The sequence below is a fragment of the Rattus rattus genome, chromosome 9, assembly GCF_011064425.1.
Source record: "Rattus rattus isolate New Zealand chromosome 9, Rrattus_CSIRO_v1, whole genome shotgun sequence".
In the NCBI taxonomy this organism is placed as follows: Eukaryota; Metazoa; Chordata; class Mammalia; order Rodentia; family Muridae; genus Rattus; species Rattus rattus.
Genome location: NC_046162.1, coordinates 63,331,367 through 63,352,556, shown reverse-complemented (window position 1 = coordinate 63,352,556; position 21,190 = coordinate 63,331,367). Strand labels below are relative to the sequence as shown.

Sequence of the window (21,190 nt, the reverse complement as noted above, 5' to 3'; positions counted from 1 at the left end):
TCAGGTCCTCTGGCAGGGTAAGTAGCAAGCACTCTTAATCAGTGTTCTAATCTGACTAAAAGATGTTCTTTGTACTGTTTTCGTACCATTCTAAATTTGAGGCAAATAGAAATTGGGTCAGATGTGTTATCACGCAGCTGTCATCTCTGAACTTGGAGGTTCAAGGTCAGCCTGGTCTACACAGGGTGAGACAAACAGTCAAGAATGGTGGCATATGCCTGTAATCCCACAAGTCACGATGTGGAGGCAGGGTCAACACTAAAAGGCCAGCTTAGGTTACAGGAGAAACTATCCAAAACAACAAAGGACAAACACAAAGAATTTAAAGTTACTCCTCACAAGAAGTATAGCAGCCAGCAGGAAGGCAGTCATACTGGCTAAATTTAGGTCAATTTGAGCATGAAAAAAAGCAAAAACAAAAAACAAAAACCTAAACCCAGAGTGAAATGAAAAAAAGACATTTCCGGGACTGGAGAGGTGGCTCAGTGGTTAAGAGCACTGGCAGTTCTTCCAAGTGACCCAGGTTCAAGTCACAGCTCTCTGTAACTCTAGTTCCAAGGGATTCGATGCCTGCTTCTGGCCTCTGCTGGAACCAAGGGAATGCATGTGGTATACAGACATGCTTGCAGGCAAAACATCCACACACATAAAATATAAAAAGAGAAAACCTAAAAGAAAAGAAAAAAGACAAAATTCACTTTACTATATGAGTCTTTTTCTTCTCCAAGACAAGGTTTCTTTGTGTATCCCTGGCTGTACTGGAACTCACTCTGTAGACCAGACTGGCCTTGAACTCAGAGATATGCCTGTCTCTGCCTCTGGAGTGCTGGGGTTTAAAGTGTGTACCACCACTGCTCAGTCGTGACAATGTTTCTCAATGGAAAAGTATTTATTAAAGGTGGGATGATATGGGGTTAGGGATTTAGCTCAGTGGTAGAGCGCTTGCCTAGCAAGCGCAAGGCCCTGGGTTTGGTCCCCAGCTCTCAAAAAAAGGAAAAAAAAATAGGTGGGATGATAGATTCAGAAAGTCATGATTTTGCAGTCATAAGTGTTAAAATAAGCATTATCCCTGTTATTTGGGGGGCTGAGACAGGAGGATCAAAAGTTTGAGGCCAGCTTGGGCAAGACTCTGTCATGAAACAAAACAGATGGATTGGGGCCGTTGGTGAGTGGTAGGGCACTTGTGTAGCATGTGTGAAGTTTAGCAATGAAGCTCTAAAGCTATTGTCCTAGTCAGGGTCCCTATTGCTGTGGTGAAACCCCATGACCAAAAAGCAAGTTGGGGAGGAAAGGGTTTATTTGGCTTACACTTCCACATCATAGTCCATCATTTGACAAAAATCAGGACAGGACAGGACAGGGCAGGAACTTGAGGGCAGGAGCTAATGCAGAGACCATGGAGGGGCACTGGCTTGCTCCTAGTGCCTTGCTCAGTTTGCTTTTTTTTATAGAACCCAGGACCAGTACCCAGAGATAGCACCACCCGCAATGAGCTGGGCCCTCCCACATCAATCACTAGTGAAGAAAATGCCCTACAGATAGATCTTGTGGGGCTATTTTTTCATTTGAGGTTTCCTTCTTTCAGATGACTCCAGCTTGTGTCAAGTTGACATAAAACTAGCCCAGACAACTGTCAAGGCAATAAATAAAAAGGACTCATTTATCAATTGGTGTTAAAACTGTTGCATAATAAATGTGGGGAAAAATCCGGTCTTGTCGTCTTAAAGAATTAGCCCACAGCTGACTTATTTACTACCCGAGGAAGAGGGACTTTAAGTGGTCACTTTAACTTGAGACCATAAGTGATCAAATTTCATGCACTCACTTTTTCCTCACTACACCTCTCTAAATGTTCTACGACAGAATTCTAACTGTGGGACCGTTGAAAGAAAACAGGCTTGAGGGTTTTTGTTCTTATTTTAAATGCTAGTGTGTCAAAAAGAAAGAAACCGAAGGGGTCCAGGGAAGGTGCACAGCTCAGTGAGGATCTAAGGTTGCACAGAACACGTAAACTTGCCACATGTTTTTTCTCATGTAGGAGGTGCCCATGATTGTCAACACACAGGGGTGACATAGATGTTGTATGCCAGCTTCTCCACTCTCAGATTTAGAGATTTTTACAAAATCCCGAGGACCACAAGCATTTCACTGTCCTTGCGGTCATGGTGACAAGTTAAGAGAGGTCCTGAAATCAACACAATTAAGTAAAGGTGCCTCCAAGCCTGATAACCTCAAATATATCCCTCAGTTCTACAAGGTGGACGAAGAGAGCAGACAAGTTCTCTGACATCCACACAGGTACCATAGCATGCCTATACCCTCTCTTTCACAGACACACAATAAAGAAATACGCAAAATATAGCTATTATTATTATTATTGTGTTTCAAGAAAGGTTTCTCTGGGTAGCCTGGTTGTCCTGGAACTCGCTCTGCAGACCATGTTGGTCTGGAACTCAGGGATCTGCCTGTTTTTGCCTCCCAAGTACTTGGATTAAAGGCTTGTATTACCACACCAGGCTCAATGAAATATTTTTCTAAAAGGCTGTCTCCGTGTGAAGATGATCACGGGGACATTTGAGAGGGTGAGGGAGGCAGGATCAGTACTTAACGGAGTAGGTACAAAGGCCAACTCTGCTGTGGGCCTACTCAGCACGTGGTGGCAGACAGGTAGCTGCTGGGCCCCGGGCTGGACGCAGGCAGCATAGCTTTCTTGCAGGCAGCCTCCAGAGCGTGGAGGCTCCCAGGAATATGTGCCTCGGGATGAAGAGACGGTGCCGCTGACATAAGTGTGTTTCTTCCTGGGAGGAGCCTTGGGACCGCGCCGTCGGGACGCCAGTGTCTCAGCAACGCAGAGCCAAGGCGCCGGGGGCGGAGTCTGGGGCGGGCCCGGAAGCGAGTTAGCCCCGCCCTCGAGGCCGCGTGGCCGTGCGTCCGGGCTGTTGCGGATAAAGTTGTTTGAGGCGAGCCGGCTGCGGTCACGTGAGCGGAAGATGGCGGCCCCGGCGGGCGGCGGGGGCTCCGCGGTGTCGGTGCTGGCCCCAAACGGGCGGCGCCACACGGTGAAGGTGACGCCGAGCACCGTGCTGCTGCAGGTGCGGCCGCTGGCCCGGGTGGGGAATGGGCGGACGGGTGGACCGGCGGACTGCCCAGGGGTCGGCGCGCCAGGGTCCGCCCCTGCGGTTGCTCCCAGGGCGGCGGGGCGGGGCCGGGCCTCGATGGGCGGGGCCTGAGGCAGCCAATGAGCGACTTTCGCGCGGCTGCCCGCCCCATCCTCTGGCGCTAATGTTCGGGCTGGGTCCCGGGGGCGGGGCGGGATACTCGGAGGCGCGGTTCCTGAGTACAGCGGGGTCCATGCACCCCACTAACAGGGTCGCGCCACGCGAGACCCAGAATCTTCTGTGCTTGTCCGAATCCAGCCTTCTGGGTCTCCGGGAAGAGTGGCGTTCCTTCCTGCTCAGCTCAGGGACCCTAGGGCCTGTTTGTGTTCCCGGAAGTGAATTTTGCTAAGTCATTCACTGCTTTTGATTGTTGCTGCTTGTGACTTCGTATGAATTACACCTGTTTATTAAACCTCTGTTGTTAGGTTGCAGAGGCATACACGATACATATCTGTGGCAAGAGCACACAGGGTGAAGAGGGGAACCCAGTTCAAAAATGAGGTTCTGCCATACCTAACACCCCCCCCATAGCCCTTTGAAAGGACCCATTTGGGGGCTGGGGATTTAGCTCAGTGGTAGAGCGCTTACCTAGGAAGCGCGCAAGGCCCTGGGTTCGGTCCCCAGCTCCGAAAAAAAGAAACCAAAAAAAAAAAAAAAAAGAAAGGACCTATTTGGAGCTGCGCTCATGTAGAGGAGGGCTCTGGTCATACAGCTGTTGCGCAAAGACTGCCAGGCCACAGAGTGGCCATGGACACAAACTGGTCCCCGTAAGGCAGATTATATTTATGGCCAGAGCCTAGAACATGGGACCAGGGATGGACAGGCTGCGCCATAGTTGGGGGAGTAAGTCAGTGATGGGTCCACAATAGGAAGGGGGAGAATAGACAGGTTTTGCATGTACAGTTTGCTTGGACCTGTTGAGTTGGGCTGTTTGGTGGGCTGACCTGTGACCAGTTGAGATCGACATAGGTTTCACTGACCATTCGTCCCATAGGTACTAGAAGACACATGCCGGCGGCAGGACTTCAACCCCAGTGAATATGACCTGAAGTGAGTTTGCTTGGACTCAGCTGTGTGCTTCTCATTCTCAGTCCACCTGGTCCTTTCTTCATCCACATACTGTCTCTCCCTGGGGTAGTTTAAATCAAAAGAAGTTTATTCTTGCCCAGTTCTGGAGGTAAAGTCCAAAGTGTGCCTGTGCTCCTCCTTCCCCAAGCTCTCTGTGTATCCCTGGCTGTCCTGGAATTCACTTTGTAGACCAGGCTGTCCTCAAACTTACAGAAATCCTCCTCCTCCTGCCTCTGCCTCCACAATGCTGGAATTAAAGACCCACACCCAACCCCCGTAGCTGTACTCTTGAATGTTCTAGGGAAGAGGTCTTATCACTTTGAAGTTCTGGCTGTCCAGGCATTCCTTGGCTTGTGACTGCATCACTATAACCTCTGTTTTGGTCTTCAAATGGCCGGAAGACACAAGTCGCTGGGTTTAGGGTCCTCTGGTTGGTTAGTCCAGGGTGACCTCATTTAATTTACTCCCTTAACCTACATTCATAAATACCCGTGACAAGGTCATTTTCAGAGGTTTTAGGGGCAAGAACAGGGCTGTAACTTTTGGGGAGCACATTCTAAACCCACAGTACAGGGTTTTAGTTGTTTGAGTGTGTACCTTCCTGGTAGGACAAACAGATGCATAGAAAGCTGTGCATGGATCGTTACCCTCCCAGATGCTGGAGTTCCCTCATGTCTGGGTCCTTGTCTCAGGGTGTTAGTACAAAGAGAGGAGTCTTCCACCAGGTCCTCGGGTCTGAGGCCATAGGAGTGACAGGTTTGTCTTTTCACCTTAGAGATATGTTCTCACAACATTGTCCTAACACAAGAGCCCACTCTCTTGGCCTTCCTCATGCTGTCATATGACCTTTCTAGGAAGAAGTTTCTTGGGAAAGATACCTGCCAGGCCATCCCAGTCTCTGGCTCCTGTTCTGGTCTTTTAAGAATCCCAGATCATGTGCCCTGAGTGGCCAAGCCATCCTACAGTATCCTGCCACAAAACTTCGTGCTAGCTCTGTTCTGTTAACCTGCCCATGGTCCACGTAATGGTATCCGGTGAAACAATGACTATAATTTGACCAGTTCCTCTACAATACTGCATTAGCTCTGCCTTGTCTCTTTTTTCCATCCACTGACTGTAATTTGTTTAAGAGCAGCTCCCGCTGCCCTGGCTGGTGCCTGGCTGTAAGCATAGAGGCCTCTCCTCTCCACCCATTGTTCTCAGCTCTTAGGCCTGTTGTCCTGGTTCACACCAGCATTTTCTGTGGCAGTTTGCTGTTTTTTGAACCTATGTTGAGGATTGGGATCAACAATGGCCAATCCCAGTCAGCCAACAAGAACCAGCTGATGAGGCTGTCCTGTTCTCAGTTTCCCCTTTCCCCCTCCCCTCCCCCCTCTCCTTTTTCTTTTGTGAGAACCCATGTAGGTCTGGTTGGCCTGGAACATATTGTGTAGACCAGTCTGACTAAGCTCACAGAGAGAGATCCTCTTGCCAGTACCTCATGAGTACGAGGATTGAAGGGGTGTGTGCCACTACACCTGGCTCGTTGTCAGTTCTTCTAAATACCCTTGGGCTTTATTAGCAGGTCACAGTCCAGAAAACTGTTATTTCCAACAGTGTCTTGCATTTATAATGTTAGGTTAGTCATTTTGTATATTCAAAAGTGGTTGGCCCTAGACGACCACATATTAAACAGTCACACAGATCCGTCTGTCTAGTTCGGTAGTTTCCTGTTGTCCCCACGCAGTCCTCAGGCGGCCCATGCACTCAGCCATGCAGCTTTGTGTTTTCAGAGCTGCGGGTGGAGCAGCTTTTCTTAGATGTGTGCGGCTGTCGTCCTTATTCCCAAAGAGTCTTGGGACCTAACGGGGTCAAGATGAGAAGGCTACTCGGTGGGGGCTGTGGCCCTTCTCTGGGTGATTCCCCGGGTGATGGCACTGAGGGAGCCTCTTTTCCTTCTCTTCCAAGGAGCAGTATTGGCTTCCTGTTGTCCATAGTTGGATGCTAGGAGACATGCATCAAGGTGCAAGTCTGCTTTGTGTGGCCTGAAGTGTCATTTGGCTCTCCAGTCTGGGCTGAGCTGTCTTGAGGGGGCAGACCTCTTGGAGGCTGTTTCCTGTATGTGCTTGAGCCTTCACTGACTTCCAGATCTCTTGCTCCTTGAGTGCTTCTGAGAAACCAGATGTTTAAAGCCCCTGCAAGGCTTACAAGCCTCCCTGCTCAGGATGCCGAGGAGGTTTCAGGCTTGCCTTGTCCTCCAAAGGAGGGGAGGTGGGGGTTTGCATCGGTCTGTCTTTATTAGTTGGAAGGCACTGAGCTCTCTTTAGGCCTTCCTGCACATGAACCCTCAGGAGTTAAGCAGAGAGGTAATGGCTAATGTGACTGTGTGTTCTGGTCTGGTCTGGCCTCACTCTGACATCTGTAAGGATATTGGGCTGGGCTATCCCACAGGTGGTTTTGTGGGATCTGCCTCCTGTGCTTGCCTCATTCTCCTTTGGATAGCAGTGGGCAGAGGTTGTGGGGATAAGTTTGAACAATCTTGACAGTTGCAGTGACAGAGGGTGGCTTGTTATAGTCCCTTTGCTCTTGCTTGAGACAACTTTCTCTCTTTTCTTTACATTTTACACGTAAGTTATGTATAGCATGTGCATGCTGAGCATGCTTGTGAGGTCAGAGGACAGCTCGCTGGAGTACAGCTCTCTGGAGTAGTTCTCTTATACCACCATGTAGGGCTTTCATGAGGCCAGGCTTTACCACATCCAAGCTGGCCCCTATTCTCTATGTAATCAAGATGACCTTGAACTCCTGACACTAATGTGTCTACACCCTAAGAACTGGGAATACAGGCATGAGCAACCATGCCGGAGTTGTGCAATACTGGTGATTGAACCCAAACCTCATGTGTGTTAGGCAAGCACTCCACCAACTGCACTAGACTCTTCTGAGACAACTTTCTGAGGGTCACGGGGGCCAGTGTCTGCTATAGTGTATAGTATAGTATACAGCATAGTATACAGTATAGTATACAGTATAGTACAGTATAGTACAGTACACAGTATAGTATACAGTACGGTATAGCTTACGTTATAGCGTACGTTGTAGCGTGCAGTGCAGTGTGTGGTACAGCGTGCAGTACAGTATACAGTACAGTATACAGTACAGTATAGTATACAGTATAGTAATAGTATAGTACACCGTATAGTATCTGCTATAGTATGCAGAGGTTCCACTCCTGCCTTTTGAAGCAGCTCATCTTGTTCTCTTCCTGTTTCTATCTAAATTCTTGGTAGTCCAAGACTTTGCCTCTCATTTCTTTAGGTCCTGACTTTCTGCTCTCGTAGCCAGGGAAACAGTAGGCATGGGGCTGTGTCTTCAGGACAGTTGTGACTGTGTCTGTTTTGCAGGTTTCAGAGAACCGTACTTGACCTCTCTCTCCAGTGGAGATTTGCCAACCTTCCTAACAATGCCAAGCTGGAGATGGTGCCTGCGTCCCGTAGCCGCGAGGGGCCTGAGAACACAGTAGGTGTCCAGTTGTGAAGCACAGTGGTACTGCTTCTCTGTCTCTGCTGAGGCTGTGGAGTGTTGGATGGCACTGCAGGGCTGACTGGGAGATGTGTCAAAGCTTCACCCACGGGCTTCAGAAGGGCTGAAGAGGCTGAAGCAAGGGCTGGAGAGATGGCTCACAGGTTAAGAGCACTGACTGCTCTTCCAGAGGTCCTGAGTTCAAATCCCAGCAACCACGTGGTGGCTTCAACCATCTGTAATGGAAATCTGATGCCCTCTTCTGGTGTGTCTGAAGACAGCTACAGTGAAATAAATAAATAAATCTTTAACAAAAAAAAAAAAAGAGGCTGAAGCAAGCTCTGGGATCCAGCCTGCCTTTCTCCGCCAAGCTGGAGCTGTCTTTGCTACTTGGATAACTCAGGACTGGAGGGGGAAACTTTCTGTTATGCAGGTTTTTGTTTTTGAGTATTTAAACTTGTGTTGTTTGTGTTTTGATTTTGGTGGGGTGTATTGATAGCATTTCCCTACCAGCTAGCTTTTTCTGTCCCAAGATCCTGAACTACCGTGTGGACATGACTGGCACTTGCTTCCCAGCCAGCCTCCCTGGAGTGCTTTCCATGGCTCAGCCGCAGCTTGGCTGACAGCATCTAGAGCAGTGGTTAACCAGTGGGTCACAACGCCCTTGGGGGTTGAATGACCCTTTCACAGGGGTTGTGTATCAGATATCCTGAATATCAGATATATACATTATGATTCATAACAGTATGGAAATTACAGTTAGTAACAATGGGATCATGTTATGGTGAGGATCCCCACAGCATAAGAAGCTATATTAAAGGAAGGTTAAGAACGCTGCTGTAGGGGATCAGGAGGACTTCCCCACCTTGGGTTGTAGCTCATGTTCCCTGTTGAAGATGTGGTTGTTAGTAATCAACAGAAGTTGAGGAATCACCCGGCGTCAGTCTTTTGTGCTAGGTGATAAAAACTACCTGAAGTTGGTGGCATCTTATTAAATGTTTGTATCCCACAGGCTTCTGGGGCTAGGTCAGGGAGCGGCTCATCCTAGGTCTCCCAGAGAGGGTACCCTGGTGCTGTTTGCAGGCTATGGGTAGTGGTACAGGGGAGCATTTCCATAATGGCTCACTCACATGCAGCCTGCTTAAAGGTGTTTATGAGCTTGCTGGAACAGCACTCTTGGGTATCACATCCCTCCTCAGTATGTGTCTCCCCAGGAGGTGGGGAGGGCCTGGCCCTGAGAGTCTAAGTCTTCTGGATAGTGCTATTCTTCCTAATTAGGTCTTCTCTCCAGGTTCGAATCGCATTACAGCTGGATGATGGCTGCAGGCTGCAGGACTCTTTCTGTTCCAGACAGACCCTCTGGGAGCTTCTCAACCATTTTGCACAGACCAGGTGAGCATTGTGGGCAAATGCTCTTGTCCACACTCTCGTGGCAGAGGTCTGAAGCCTATACTGTGCTTTGGCCAGGGCCCTGGCTCTTGGGCTTTTGCCGTCCTGACTGAGATGACTGGAGACCAGCATTGGCAGGTATTGGCAGCTCAGTTTCCTGGCCTGCTGGCCTCCTTGTCCTCCAAGAAGAGCAAGGCTATGCCTCCATCTTTGTGGGGACCCAAAAGATCCCTAGGACTGATGATGAGCTGCGACCGAGATGAGATGTAGGATGTACCTCCCCATGTCTGTGTAAGATCTGTGTTTGGGATCCTCGATTAGAGCGAGCCAAAAGCCGTTAACTGCTTGGCGCTGTGACATTGCTTTATATGGATGAGGTTTCCTGATATTGGTTCTGTCAGTTCCTGTTGATTGGTAGTTTAAACGTGATTCTGAAGTGAGCGAAACAGTGTTTACGTTTTCTTGTAAGTGGGAGTCTGTCTACTTTATTTGGTTTTGTTTTTTGTATTTTGAGACAGGGTTTCTCTATAAAGCCCCGACTGTCCTGAAACTCTATCTGTAGATCAAGGTGGCCTTGAACTCAGATCTGTCTTCCTCTGCCTCTTGAGTGCTGACATTAAAGGTGTCTGCCACCACCACTCTGCAAGTCTGTCTACTTTTAAAGATCAGCAAACAGAATAGAAGGAATAGTGTTTGCTCTATGTCTTAAGTGGATTTAAGAATGAGTTGAGGTGGCTGGAAAGATGGCTCAGTGGTTAAGAGCACTGGCTGCTTTTTGAAGTTCAATTCCCACAGCCCACATGGTAGCTCACAACTGTCAATAACTCCAGTTGCAGGGATCTGATGTCCTTCTACAGGCATACGTCACAGACATGCATGTGAGCAAACACCAATGCACATGAATTAAAAAAAAATTATTAAAAAGAAAAAAAAAGTGAGTTTAGGCCTGGTGTTAGCAACTGTGTAAATATCAGGCCCATGTGATGGCCAGGGAGTGTCGGTAGGACTTGTCTTCTGAGTGCTGGTGAGATCATAGATACAACTGGTTAGAAGGGTATGGTTCAGTAGGGAGCACTTGTCAAGTGTGTTTAAGGCCCCAAGTTTGACACGCACACATACACATGCACACGTACACACAAGCACACTGCATCCTTCTGCCGCCTTATGCCTGTGCCTATAGTTCAGGACCCGGGGTTTGTGAGTTTGAGGCCAGCCTGGTTTACACAGTGAGTTACAGACCAACTTAAGCTATATAGCATGGCCTTGTCTGCAAAAACAAGGGAGGAAGGAAGGCAGATAGGCAGGGTGGCTGACTGGCCAGTAGGCTGGTGGGCTTCAGCGAGGAGTTGTTGGAATGTGGGAACACAGCAGCAATTTGAGTTACCTCAGCGTCAGGCTTGTACCTCAGCCACAACTGTGGGTGACTTGACCCAAGCACTGCTGCAGCTACATGGGCTCCTCCTCATGGTGGCTATGGGTATTGACTAACAGCCTGGGAGGTTGGGATTGGCTGCAGGTCTGGGCTAATGTTTGTGGCTTGGCATGTTGCTGCTGGCTGACGCTGGGCTGCTTAAGGTTGAGTTCTTTGGGAATAGAATTTCTGTATCCTTGGAGGGCAGAGAGCAGGTTGCACAGGGTCAGTTGGGTTGTTCCGCTTTCTGTGCCAGGTCACTCACTACAAAACAGGTCCAGAGAACAGCGGCTCCAGACTTTGCCCATCTTTATAGAACTTTCCAGAGCTGAAGACTAAGTGACCCTGACTGAGAGACTTGTTTAGTTCGGGACAATAGGCAGAAGACCCTTATCAAGGGATGTTGTGAAATGTACAATCTGGGGACAGAAGTGTTGCTGCTGCTTTTACAGGGGAGGACAGCCCTAGATCCTAGGGGGGTAGAGTGGTGCCTTCAAGGTCTAATTGTGCTGGAATTCTCCCTTTCCCAGAGTGCGTGGAAGAGTGAGGATAGAGCATGCAACCCTAGATGTGAAAGGTCCCAAGTTTACTCTGCGTATCCTCATGAGAGTCTGTTGGTCTCCAGGAGGGAGCCTGTGGACTTCATGCTAGGGTGCTGGGCTGCTTTCCTCGGCGGTCGTCATGGGTGGCACAGATAAAACATGATCCGTGGGGAAAATGTCAGAAGAGATGTAAGGCCCAGAGAAAGGTATCAGCAAACAGAATAGAAGGAATAGTGTTTGCTTTGTGTCTGAAGTGGATTTAAGAATGAGTCCAGGCTGTTTCTAGGTACGCCCCCCCTGGCTTACTGCAGGATCAAGACACCAAACGGGTTGCTTCTCCTTCAGTGTGTGTCTCTCACCACAGGAGAATGAAGATAAAATGGCCCAGAGTATCTTGGTGGTGTCTCCTGGGGAGGAGCCAAAGGACTAGAGGAGGTGGGGAAACACTGGTGTCTGTATCCTTAGGCTGTATTGACTTGTACGGTGAAGTGCATTTGAAGACACAGGTAATAGCATGATCCAGAAGACTGGTTAGCTCTGAGGCCAGTGCCTCTGGGCCCATGACAGTTGGCATGTCTGACCATGGATATTACAAATACTTTTTGTCTTTTTCTTTTTCTTTTTCTTTTTTTTTTTTCGGAGCTGAGGACCGAACCCAGGGCCTTGCGCTTGCTAGGCAAGCGCTCTACCACTGAGCTAAATCCCCAACCCCACAAATACTTTTTAAACATGGAAATACTGGCTAAGGGTGATTTATAATTTTCTTTCATGGTACTAGGGATTGAACCTAGGGCTTTGTGCATGCTAGGCATGTGTTCTGCCACTGAGTTATATATATCCTCAGCCCTCTTTTTTACTTCTTTTACTGTGTGTGCATGTGCATGTGCGTGTGTGTGTACATATGTGTGTGTGTGTGCATGTGTGCGTGTGTGTGCGTGTGTGTGTGTGTGTGTGTGTGTGCGCGTGCATGTGCGTGTGTGCATGTGTGTGTGTGGCGTGTGTGCATATATGTGTGTGTGTTGGCGTGTGTGTGTGCATGTGTGTGTGTGTGTGTGTGTGTGTGCGTGCATGTGTGTGTGTGTGTGTGTGTGTGTGTGTGTGTGTGTGTGTGTGTGTGTGTGTGTGTGTGTGTGTGTGTGTGTGTATCCACCATGAACTTGCCAATTCAGGAAGATTGGCCGTGCAGGAAGCCTTCTGTCTCTGCATCCTGGCACTGGCATTTACAGGTGTGTGCCACTCACTGTGCCCAGTGTCTGATGTGACATCTGGGGAATTGGACTCAGGTCTTCCTGTTCATGCAGCAGACATTTCCCTGTCTCATTGTCCACTCCTTTTACATTTGAGACAGGGGCTCTCTTAGGTGTCCAAGCTGCCCTTGAACTGTCTCTGCAGCTGAGGCTTCCTGCCTCAGTCTCCTGAAGGCTTGGATGGTGTCATCCTGTGCTGTCAGGTCATCCTTTTTTGATTTGATTGTCATAAATGTTTTCCTGACGATCCTCATAGTGTTCCTTCTTGCATGTTGTCTTCTGTCGAGTGGATAGCCTCCATTTGTACCTGATGCAAGTGCCTGTGCTGACAGGCCCTGCTCCTCATTGCGTGGCCTGTATAGGCAGAGCTGGAGTGGACCACTCAGCTGCCTGCAGTCCTGTTTCTTTTCTCAGGATAAATTCAGAGATAGACTCAGTGGATCCAGAGGTCAGACGTCCACAGACTCCAGCTCTGGACTTTCAGACCTGATTTGGTGCCCCCTTATGCCCCCGAATAGATGCATTTTCAGTCTCACAATGAGGGGTGGAGGCTCTGTGCAGGGACAACAGTTTCATCAGTGGAAAAGTGAGGGATAGGCAGGTTCCAAGTGGTGAGCCCAAGACGTTTGTTATTCTTAATTTCTGCCAAATGGTACATGCAGGAAGCTGGCCACCTCGAGTCTTCTCGAGATGGAAGAACCCAGGAACTCTGTGAGTGCCACACCTGTGGAGATGCCAGAGGTCGGGCACTGAGGCCTGTGGCCCATGGAAGGTTCTGTGGCAGTCGTATTGTGTGTAAAGCATGCTTTGTGTATGTGTTTGGGAGGCACGGGGTGGCTTTCTGCCATGATCCAACCCTACCCAGCCCAGCTACCTGCGCTGGTCATGGACAGAACTCAGAACTTTCCAGTAATTGTGTTAATGATAAAGTAAAAAGAAGTGTAATTAATTTTATTGATAAGTTTATCTAAGTATATCTAAAATGTTATTGTCATTTATGGTATGAGGCTTTTGAAGATTGATTTGTTTGTTTTTTGTTTTTTGAGATGGGGTTTCTCAGTGTAGCCCTTGCTGTCCTAGAGCTCACTCTATAGATCAGGCTGGCCTTGAACTCAGGAATCTACCTGCTTCTGCTTGCCTCTGCCTCCTGAGGGCTGGGATTAAGGGAAGGAACCACCATGCCTGGCTTGAAGATTATTTATTTTTTGTTTTCATGCTTGTCTGCATATATGTATGTAATGTATACTTTGCACCCACAAAGGCCAGAAGAGGGAGTCAGCTTCTGTGGAACTGGAGCTAACAGATGCTTGTGAACCAGCAAGTGGGTGCTGGAGATCAAAACTGGGTCCTCTGCAAGAGGAATACGTGCTCCTAACTCCTGAGCCATCTCTCCAGACCTCATGTGAAAATTTTGAAATTGCAGAGTCTCGTTTGGAGCTTGGGCCATACCTAGTTGCCTCAGGGACTGGCAAGCCCTTCTTTCTATTTCTCTGGTCCAGGGAAGCAGCTGGGGCTGCTGACTTTGAGCTGCATACCTTGATGGCTAGACTTACGCTTTTTCATGGTCATCTGATGGAGGACCTCTTCAGTGTTAGGCAAAGCACAAATGAAAATAACAGTGTCTGAGGCTATAGAAGTGGAGACCTAAGAATGTGCGGGGAGAGACAGGGACCCTGGGGCTTTGTAGTGTTACCAGTGCCTCCTGCTATGAGTCAGAATTTACCACATGTCCGGAGATCCTGCGGCTATCCACACAGCCCACATGGGTGTGTAGTCAGTAGGGCCAGTCCAGCAGGCTGCATCAGGCAAGTGGCCACCAGGAAGTATTGAGTAAGACAGAGATGAGATGGGGTGTGAGGAGCTGGGAGGGCATGAACTGAAGTAAGTGCTTTGGGACACCCCAGGATTCAGGTCTTTGCCCACAGGCTGCTCTCTGAAGTCTGTTTGGGAACAGTGTGGGCTCTTTTTTTCTTTTTTCTTTTGTAAAATGTCAAGTTCATGAATGCATTGCAGAGGGGACTTGCTCTCAGAGGTGCCAACTGTGTTTGCTGAATACTCGTAGGACCCTACAGGCTCCATTTGGCTTATTCTCAGATGGGCCCCATTCTTGACTGGGTCCTCTTCCTCTGTTCCTGCTCCTGTGTCCCACCCTGGTTGCTATATGCCCCAAACCTTTCTCTGCCCTTCCTAGCTGAGTGGCTGGCTGCAGCCCTCAGGAGAGCTAACTCTGAGTGGCTGGCTGCAACCCTCAGGAGGGCTGCGTGATTCTTGGGGTGTGCAGGATATTTATTATAAGTCATAGAGAAGACTGTGTATGAGGATAGTACTCCTCTGGGGGATAAGGTCAAACCTAAGGCCATATTCTGGATGGGTTTGTGTACCCAGTGGTTCCAGCTCCATTCCTGGCTGTGACTATCTGTGTAAGGCCAGAGGCTTCCTTCCTTGGACTTGCGTAGGCTCAGTTATCTGGGTTTCTTTGTTCCCTCTAGATGGAACATGGACACATGGAACTCCATTGTCACCAAGCATTGGACACTGGCTCCTAGTCCTTTTAGAACATGGGTTCATCCTCAGAGGGCACCCCAAACCAGGAAAAGCCAGACTGCCTCTAGTCACAGGTCTGGTGTTTTGCTGGTCTTGTCTGTGTGGGTCATTGTCTATTTGGGAACATGGTGGTGCTGGGCTTTTCTTGGGAGCACTGGTGTTAGTCTCAGTCTTGTGTGTTAGGTCTGAACAGGTGACATACAAAGACTGTGGACAGTGCTCGTCCTTAGTATACAGTGCCCTGTCCTCATGAGGAGCTGAACCCCAAATGTCCAGACTACACACCCCTAAGGGAGGGCGAGCTTTGTGTTGAGTGAGGCATGCAGCTGAAGGGACAGTGGTGACATGTGTGTCCTCTCCAGCCACACTGACTCCCACCAGGGAAGGCTGGCTGATCTTGGAGACCTGGCTTGATACCACTAACACACTTTCTCTGGTTCCTGGGGTCATGTGTCCTGTGGGTAAGCAGACTCCATAGAAGCCATCAATCACCACCTGGTGGTGCATTTCTCATTCTGGAGCTTGATGTCCTGTGGCTCAGTCTTTCCTGGGGGACAGGAGTAGGCTCTGAGAGGTCTGTGTGGGTGTGATGGTGGCCCACTGGGACATGAGGTCTTGAGTCCTATCACTAGGACTGGCAGTTCTGCTTGCTAGGCAGGGTGGCAGATCTGGAAGCTATTTTGGCTGCCCCTTCCTGGGCCTGTGGCCACACGGCATGTTTATACACTGTTCCTCTCAGATGCTGCATGAGGGAATTTGATACGCCTGCTTGCTCGGGAGAAGCTGCACATCAAAGCTGGCCACTGTCTAATAATTTGATGTCGGGTTCTGTCCCTGTTGTAATTTGTTATTCCATGATGCCCCATGCAAGGGCTTGTAGACAAGGCACGCATTGGCCATTTCCTTGAGTTGGTTCAGGCAGCCCTGGTCAGGTGGCCTGGCAGCATGGCCTCCTTGTAGAAGTGTGTTATATGTCTGGTATCTGGGAGGCAAAGCCTCTCCGTGTTCTTGTTGTCCTTCCCAGACTGTACCCTTGTTCCCTGGCCTATCTTCTTGAGCCAGTAAGGGCAGTTCCAGTACACAGTTGCACAATGACTTGTGTGAATGGCGCTCTGTGAGTCTGCCTGCCCTTGCGTGGAGAGTATACCAGCTGTGGACTTCAGAGGCCTACGGAGCCAGAAGCCTGTCCTGCAGGTTGGGCTCTGTGGTCTCCTTAAGCTCTGTTTTGCTGTCCTGACAAGGCCCCTGGGAGCAGATGAAGCTGGAGTGCTGGGCTTTGTCAGGAATGTACTCTAGAAGTAGGGAACATACAAGGCAAAAGCAGCAGAATACCAAAGGTAAATGTGCTCCACACACAGGCTGTGGAGGTCTGATGGTGGATTGTGCACCCACCAACTGTGCCTGAGCTGTCTGTGCCATGGGGCTGTAGACTGACTCTCAGCCCTTCTTTAATAGAAGACTGTTAAAGACTTCATGCTCACTCCTGTGGATCCTTAGCCATTGGAGCCGTGCTTGGCACATGTGTGCTCCAAAGGTCCCTTGAGTACTTGGGGTTGACCATGGTGCATGTCTCATGTCTAGATGTTCCTTGAATACTGGCTTCTAGCTCTCCCTGGCCTGCCCTGGCCAAGCTCACCACTTACCTATTCCTATATCCTGACTCCTGGCCACCGGCTCAGTTCCTGCCCTGACTGCCTTTCTGTCTGGGCCATAATGCTCACGAGGCCTAGCTGGGTCTTCACTTTTGCCTAGTCCTTGCTCACGGACCCAACTCTTTTTTTCCTTTGGAGAACAGCTGACCTGAGCATATTTTCACTAATGTCCAAGATGTGTGCGTGTGCGTGTGCATATGTGTGTGTGTAAATGTAGGAACTAACTTCCACTCAGTCCTCCAGCAGAGGAAATGGTTCAGCGGCCAGTCAGTCATCTGGCTCCCATTAGTCACCTTGTATGTCAGCAAAAGGTGGGCCACTTGTGTGTGTCGGGGGCTGGGGAAGGTGTCACTGTATAACTTACGTGCTTAGGTCTACCAGTGCCTACTGGGTGCTCCTTGGGGCTTCTATGTGCAGAGTGGAGATATTTGGAGACAGGGGAAAGGGAAAAATGCTGAGTCCCTTAGGGACATCGTTTGAAAGGTGGTAGGAATGAGGGAAAGAGAAGAATGGGGAGTAGGAGTGCCCCCGAAGTTGCTACCCGTCTGTGGAGCTTCCTGTTCCTTTCCTGCTCTCAGCCTTTGCCCTCAGCCATCAGTGGATCTGAGTGCTGCATGTGACTGTCATCCAGGATGGGGAGACCAGATCTCATCCTGTTTTGGGTAACCATCACCTTAGAAAGCTAACTCTGGTTATGCTTCCTAAGAGGGGACTACTCCCACTCTCTGTGTCCAGGCACAAAAGGGACACTTGTCCTTTGGGGCACTGAAACAAGTACAAGTTGTAGCCATTACTTCAAGCTACTTGTGGGTCAAGAACTTATGTCTTTTACCCTTCTAGGAGATTGCCACCCTCCCTCAGACCTGCTGCCCACCTTGGGTCTGGATAAGAGGCTCATGGCAATACTTATGACCTTGAGAGCCTAGGCTGCTTAGGTCTGCTGAATGGGTTTGTGTCCTGAGCTGGGCTTAGGTGTCAGTTCTTAGAGGCAGTTGAAGGTAACTGTCTAGACCCAGGATTCCCAGACTGTGTGAGGTGATGTTGGCAATGTGCAGCATGGAGTTAGGGCTGCTCATCCCCTCTGGATCTCATGCCATGTGGTGGCCTTCTGGCTGAAGTGGGTGGGAGCAATCCCTGGCCATGTCTGATGGCTGAGGCCCTTTTTGGGGCTCCATGCAGCCCTTGATTGCTTTTTGATGGTTATGGAGTACAGGAGGGAATCAGGAAGGCTGGGATCCTGAGCCTGGATCCCTGGCTTTTCCATGGTGCTTGGCTAGGGGCCCCTGGGGTCTCTGCTGTCCCCTGTGGTGGCTCCTGATGTTTTTCTTCTTTTCTTTCCAGGGAGCGTCTGCAGCAACTGGGTGAGAGGACCCCTGTCTGTGTATACATGAGGGATGAGGTAGGTGTTGGCTGCCAGACTCCTCTCCTACACTTCAGCAGCCCAGCCCACTTTCCAACCTGGAAACTTCGCTGCCTTGAGTCTTCAAAGCAATGGCAGGAGCTCCAGCTCCTGAAAGCATTATGTGTTCTGTGGAAAAAAGCGGAACAGCCGGCCCCACTGGAAGCCGACCACGGCCGCCCGGGCTGCTCCTGAAACCTCCCTCAGTGCCCTGTTTGTTTTTTCAGCTTCTCTCAAAGCTGGAGAGTCACAAAAGTGGTTTCCTTTTAGTAAATATTTGCTTTGCTCTGTGTTTTGATCTTTTTCAAAATTGAGTGCAGCGTGGCGCAGGCAGTGCTGGCAGTGAGGCCATGCTGGCCCGCCAGCCCCGCCCACCACCACGAGGACCCTCCTAGTCCTGGGTCCCCTGACCTCACAGGGGCTTTTTGTTTCTTCCCTGGCCCAGTGCCTTGTCCTGGCTTAGGCAGAGGCATGCTGTTTCTGCAGGTCCCCAGGAAGGCCCTGGGGTGGGACAGGACTTTCTCTGTTACCCCATTTGAGATTCCTCAACCCAAGGCTGTGAGGGGCTGTGAGGGGCTGTGAGGGGCTGTGCTGTAGGAAACTGCTCTGACCACATTCTTTCTGTGAAGAGATGGACCGCGGGACCCCAGGGACCCCAGCCTGACCATCCTGTTTGGCTACATATTCTAGGTCTCGGGCCGTTTGTGACTCTGCTCTTGAGGGTAGCTCCTTAGAGGCCCAGCTTTGGTTCAGTGGCCGAGCTGTGAAGTAGCTGAGGCTGGAGATGGTAGCACAGTTGTGGCTGCAGATAGTATACTGAGAAGGTTTGTCACCCTACATAGGACAGGACAGAAGAGCCCATGAGACAATGCCTTCTAATCTGGGGCTCTTTTTTTTTTTTTGGATGTAATAAGCAAAGGCGAGGTTTATTACGGAGATCTGTTACGGGGATCTCTGGGTCGACACGTATCCTACGCAGGAGACAGAGGTGTTGACTAATCTGGGGCTCTTAAAGAAGAGTGGGTCTCGCCATCTTGCTTTTGGCTATCTGACAGGGTAGACTCTCTGTGGCCTGGTAGACACCTGTGTGGTGCTGAGGAGAACCTATGCAGGGAACCTGGCATCTGGAGCCCTCGCGCTCATGTTGCCTGTTGCCTCTTGTCCATTGAGGGTCATGAGGATGAGTGGAATGTGGTGGCTTGGAGTTATGACAGCTCTAAGAATGTAGAAAGAGGTGCAGGTCCTGGGAAGGCACAATGGAGATGCTAGCTGGTGGTGGCTCTGGAGCCTGTGCCCAGGGCGTTATGGGAATATGGGGCTTGCAGTCTGCCCTCCTTGTTCCCAAGATGCTGACCAAGAGCTCCTCACTCTCCTGTACTAAGCATAGCTGGAGGCTGAGCACAGGATGCTTGGTTTCTGGGCATCTTTAGTCTGCCCTCTCCAGACACAGCGGGCTGAATGCACAGCTGAGGAGGCCCAACCAGGTCATGGGACAGATGGTTAGTGGGTCCTCACCAGCTGCAGACCAGTTACATTCTTGTCCTCACAAAATACAAGGACTTTTAGGGACAGCTGAGATGTGTGTGGCAAGAGGATCCTGGTGGGCTTTGGCTTGGGAGAGTTTACCAACCAGGACTCAGTAGGTGGAGGAAGTTGTTCCAGGCTTGAAGATCCAGGCATGGCCTACATGTCCTTTGTTTTTCTGCAGGTGACTGGTAGAGCTGCCTTGCAGAACACAACGCTTCAGTCACTGGGCCTGACAGGCGGTAGTGCCACCATCAGGTAGGGATGTCAGAGTCTCTAGGCTTTTGGAACCGTTTAATTAAAAAGGGGGAAGGGAGGTAGGTATGTCACATGTCTGTAACCCTAGCATTTCAGAGCCCGAAGTGGGAGAGCCTGGAGTTGGGGGGCAGGGGTGGGCATGTGGAAAAGGTACTCAGGGTTAGGAATGTAGGTAGTACTGCCCTCACAATGATTGGTGACTATGCCTTCAAGGACCACCCCTTCCAGCCATTTTCTCATTTCTCCTCTTCAGAGAGAAGACATGGATTTAAGAAGGGACCCTGAAGTAGGGAAGGGTCAGTCTATGGTGTTAGACTCATTTTTTTTCCTCTCCCCAGGTTTGTCATAAAGCAGTGTGACACCACTGGCAAACAGGAGTCTATAGCCGTCAGGAGCAAGCCCCCAGGAAGTCCAGTCTCCTCCATGTCAGCTGACCAGGCATCCAGTAGCCCATTGCTTCCTTTGAACTCTGGGGAGTTCAGCAGGGGAGACTTAAATCATCAGGGTGGTGCAAGTACCTCAGGGACCAGCCTCAAAGGTGGCCCAAAACCAGCAGATGCTCAAACGAAGCAAAGCACCGCAAAGGAGTCTGCATCTGCCCCATTCATTCCTTTCTCGGGTGGGGGCCAGCGGCTGGGGGGCCCGTCTGTGTCCTTGAGATCTCTAACATCACCTGCTGCCAAGTCATCCACCTCATTCTCTGGCCCCGGGGGCCCTTCTAAGCCTAAGAAGTCAAAGCCGGGTGAGGAGCCTCCTCAGGAGCCTGAACCGGTAAGGCGCCTACTGGGCGCGTACTGAGTGCCTACTGAGCCCTGGCACCAGGACTCAACTCTGACCTTGTTGCCTATGATGTCCTCAGGTGTGGGCACCTCTTGGGAAAAGATTTGTTCTATCTGAGTTCCCCGTGTAAGCATGTGGAAATATGACTTGCCCAGATCGCCACCAGCATCTGTGCTACCTGGGATATTCTTCATGGGGCTCTCAGCCTGGCCTGCTCTCTGCCTGCTGCCTGCTGCCTGGCCGGGAGGTTTTGATAGTGTGAAAGAGGTTTTGAGCATTGATTGTCCCATACCAGGCAGCCTTCCTGTCATCTTCTTGTTGCTGGGCAGCAGGTTTGAGGCATAGATGGAGATTGTGTAAGAGTGGCAGTGAATTTGTCTGTGGGTCAGGATCTCCATAACTTCATTGGAAGTTTAAGTGGGGGACTTGAACTGTAGAGATGGCTTTGGTGTGAAAAGTGCTCACCTTGGTTGGGAGAAGAGAGCAGCTGGCCTTCCTGAGCCTTCAGGAAATGGCCCACCCAGTGGTCCCTGGTCCAGCACGATCTGTGCTGTTACTTTGTGTTGTGGTTGGTCCCTGGTCCAGCACGATCTGTGCTGTTACTTTGTGTTGTGGTTGGCTTTCTTGAGGTGGAGCTCATCTCTGTGTACCTGTTGCTGAGGGATACCATTTCAGTACACACCCATTCAGGCCATCTGCAGAACAACGCTTTATTTT

General features: G+C 50.0%; 1 protein-coding gene across 2 annotated transcripts in view; it reads left to right on the top strand.

Annotated features, from left to right (window-relative positions):
- Nucleotides 1-2,932: 2,932 nt before the first annotated feature.
- Aspscr1 (ASPSCR1 tether for SLC2A4, UBX domain containing) overlaps nt 2,933-21,190 on the top strand; it is a 39,632-nt gene continuing 21,374 nt past the window's right edge. Inside the window, exons 1-7 of one of the 2 annotated variants that reach the window (XM_032912419.1) lie at nt 2,933-3,092; nt 4,153-4,208; nt 7,610-7,724; nt 9,019-9,119; nt 17,854-17,911; nt 19,620-19,693; nt 20,032-20,464. In XM_032912419.1, the coding sequence (XP_032768310.1) occupies nt 2,991-3,092; nt 4,153-4,208; nt 7,610-7,724; nt 9,019-9,119; nt 17,854-17,911; nt 19,620-19,693; nt 20,032-20,464 (939 nt within the window). In that variant the 5' untranslated portion in view covers nt 2,933-2,990. Of the gene's footprint in view, nt 3,093-3,848; nt 3,926-4,152; nt 4,209-7,609; nt 7,725-9,018; nt 9,120-17,853; nt 17,912-19,619; nt 19,694-20,031; nt 20,465-21,190 lie in introns of those variants that run through there. The other variant, XM_032912420.1, reaches the window with a different exon arrangement.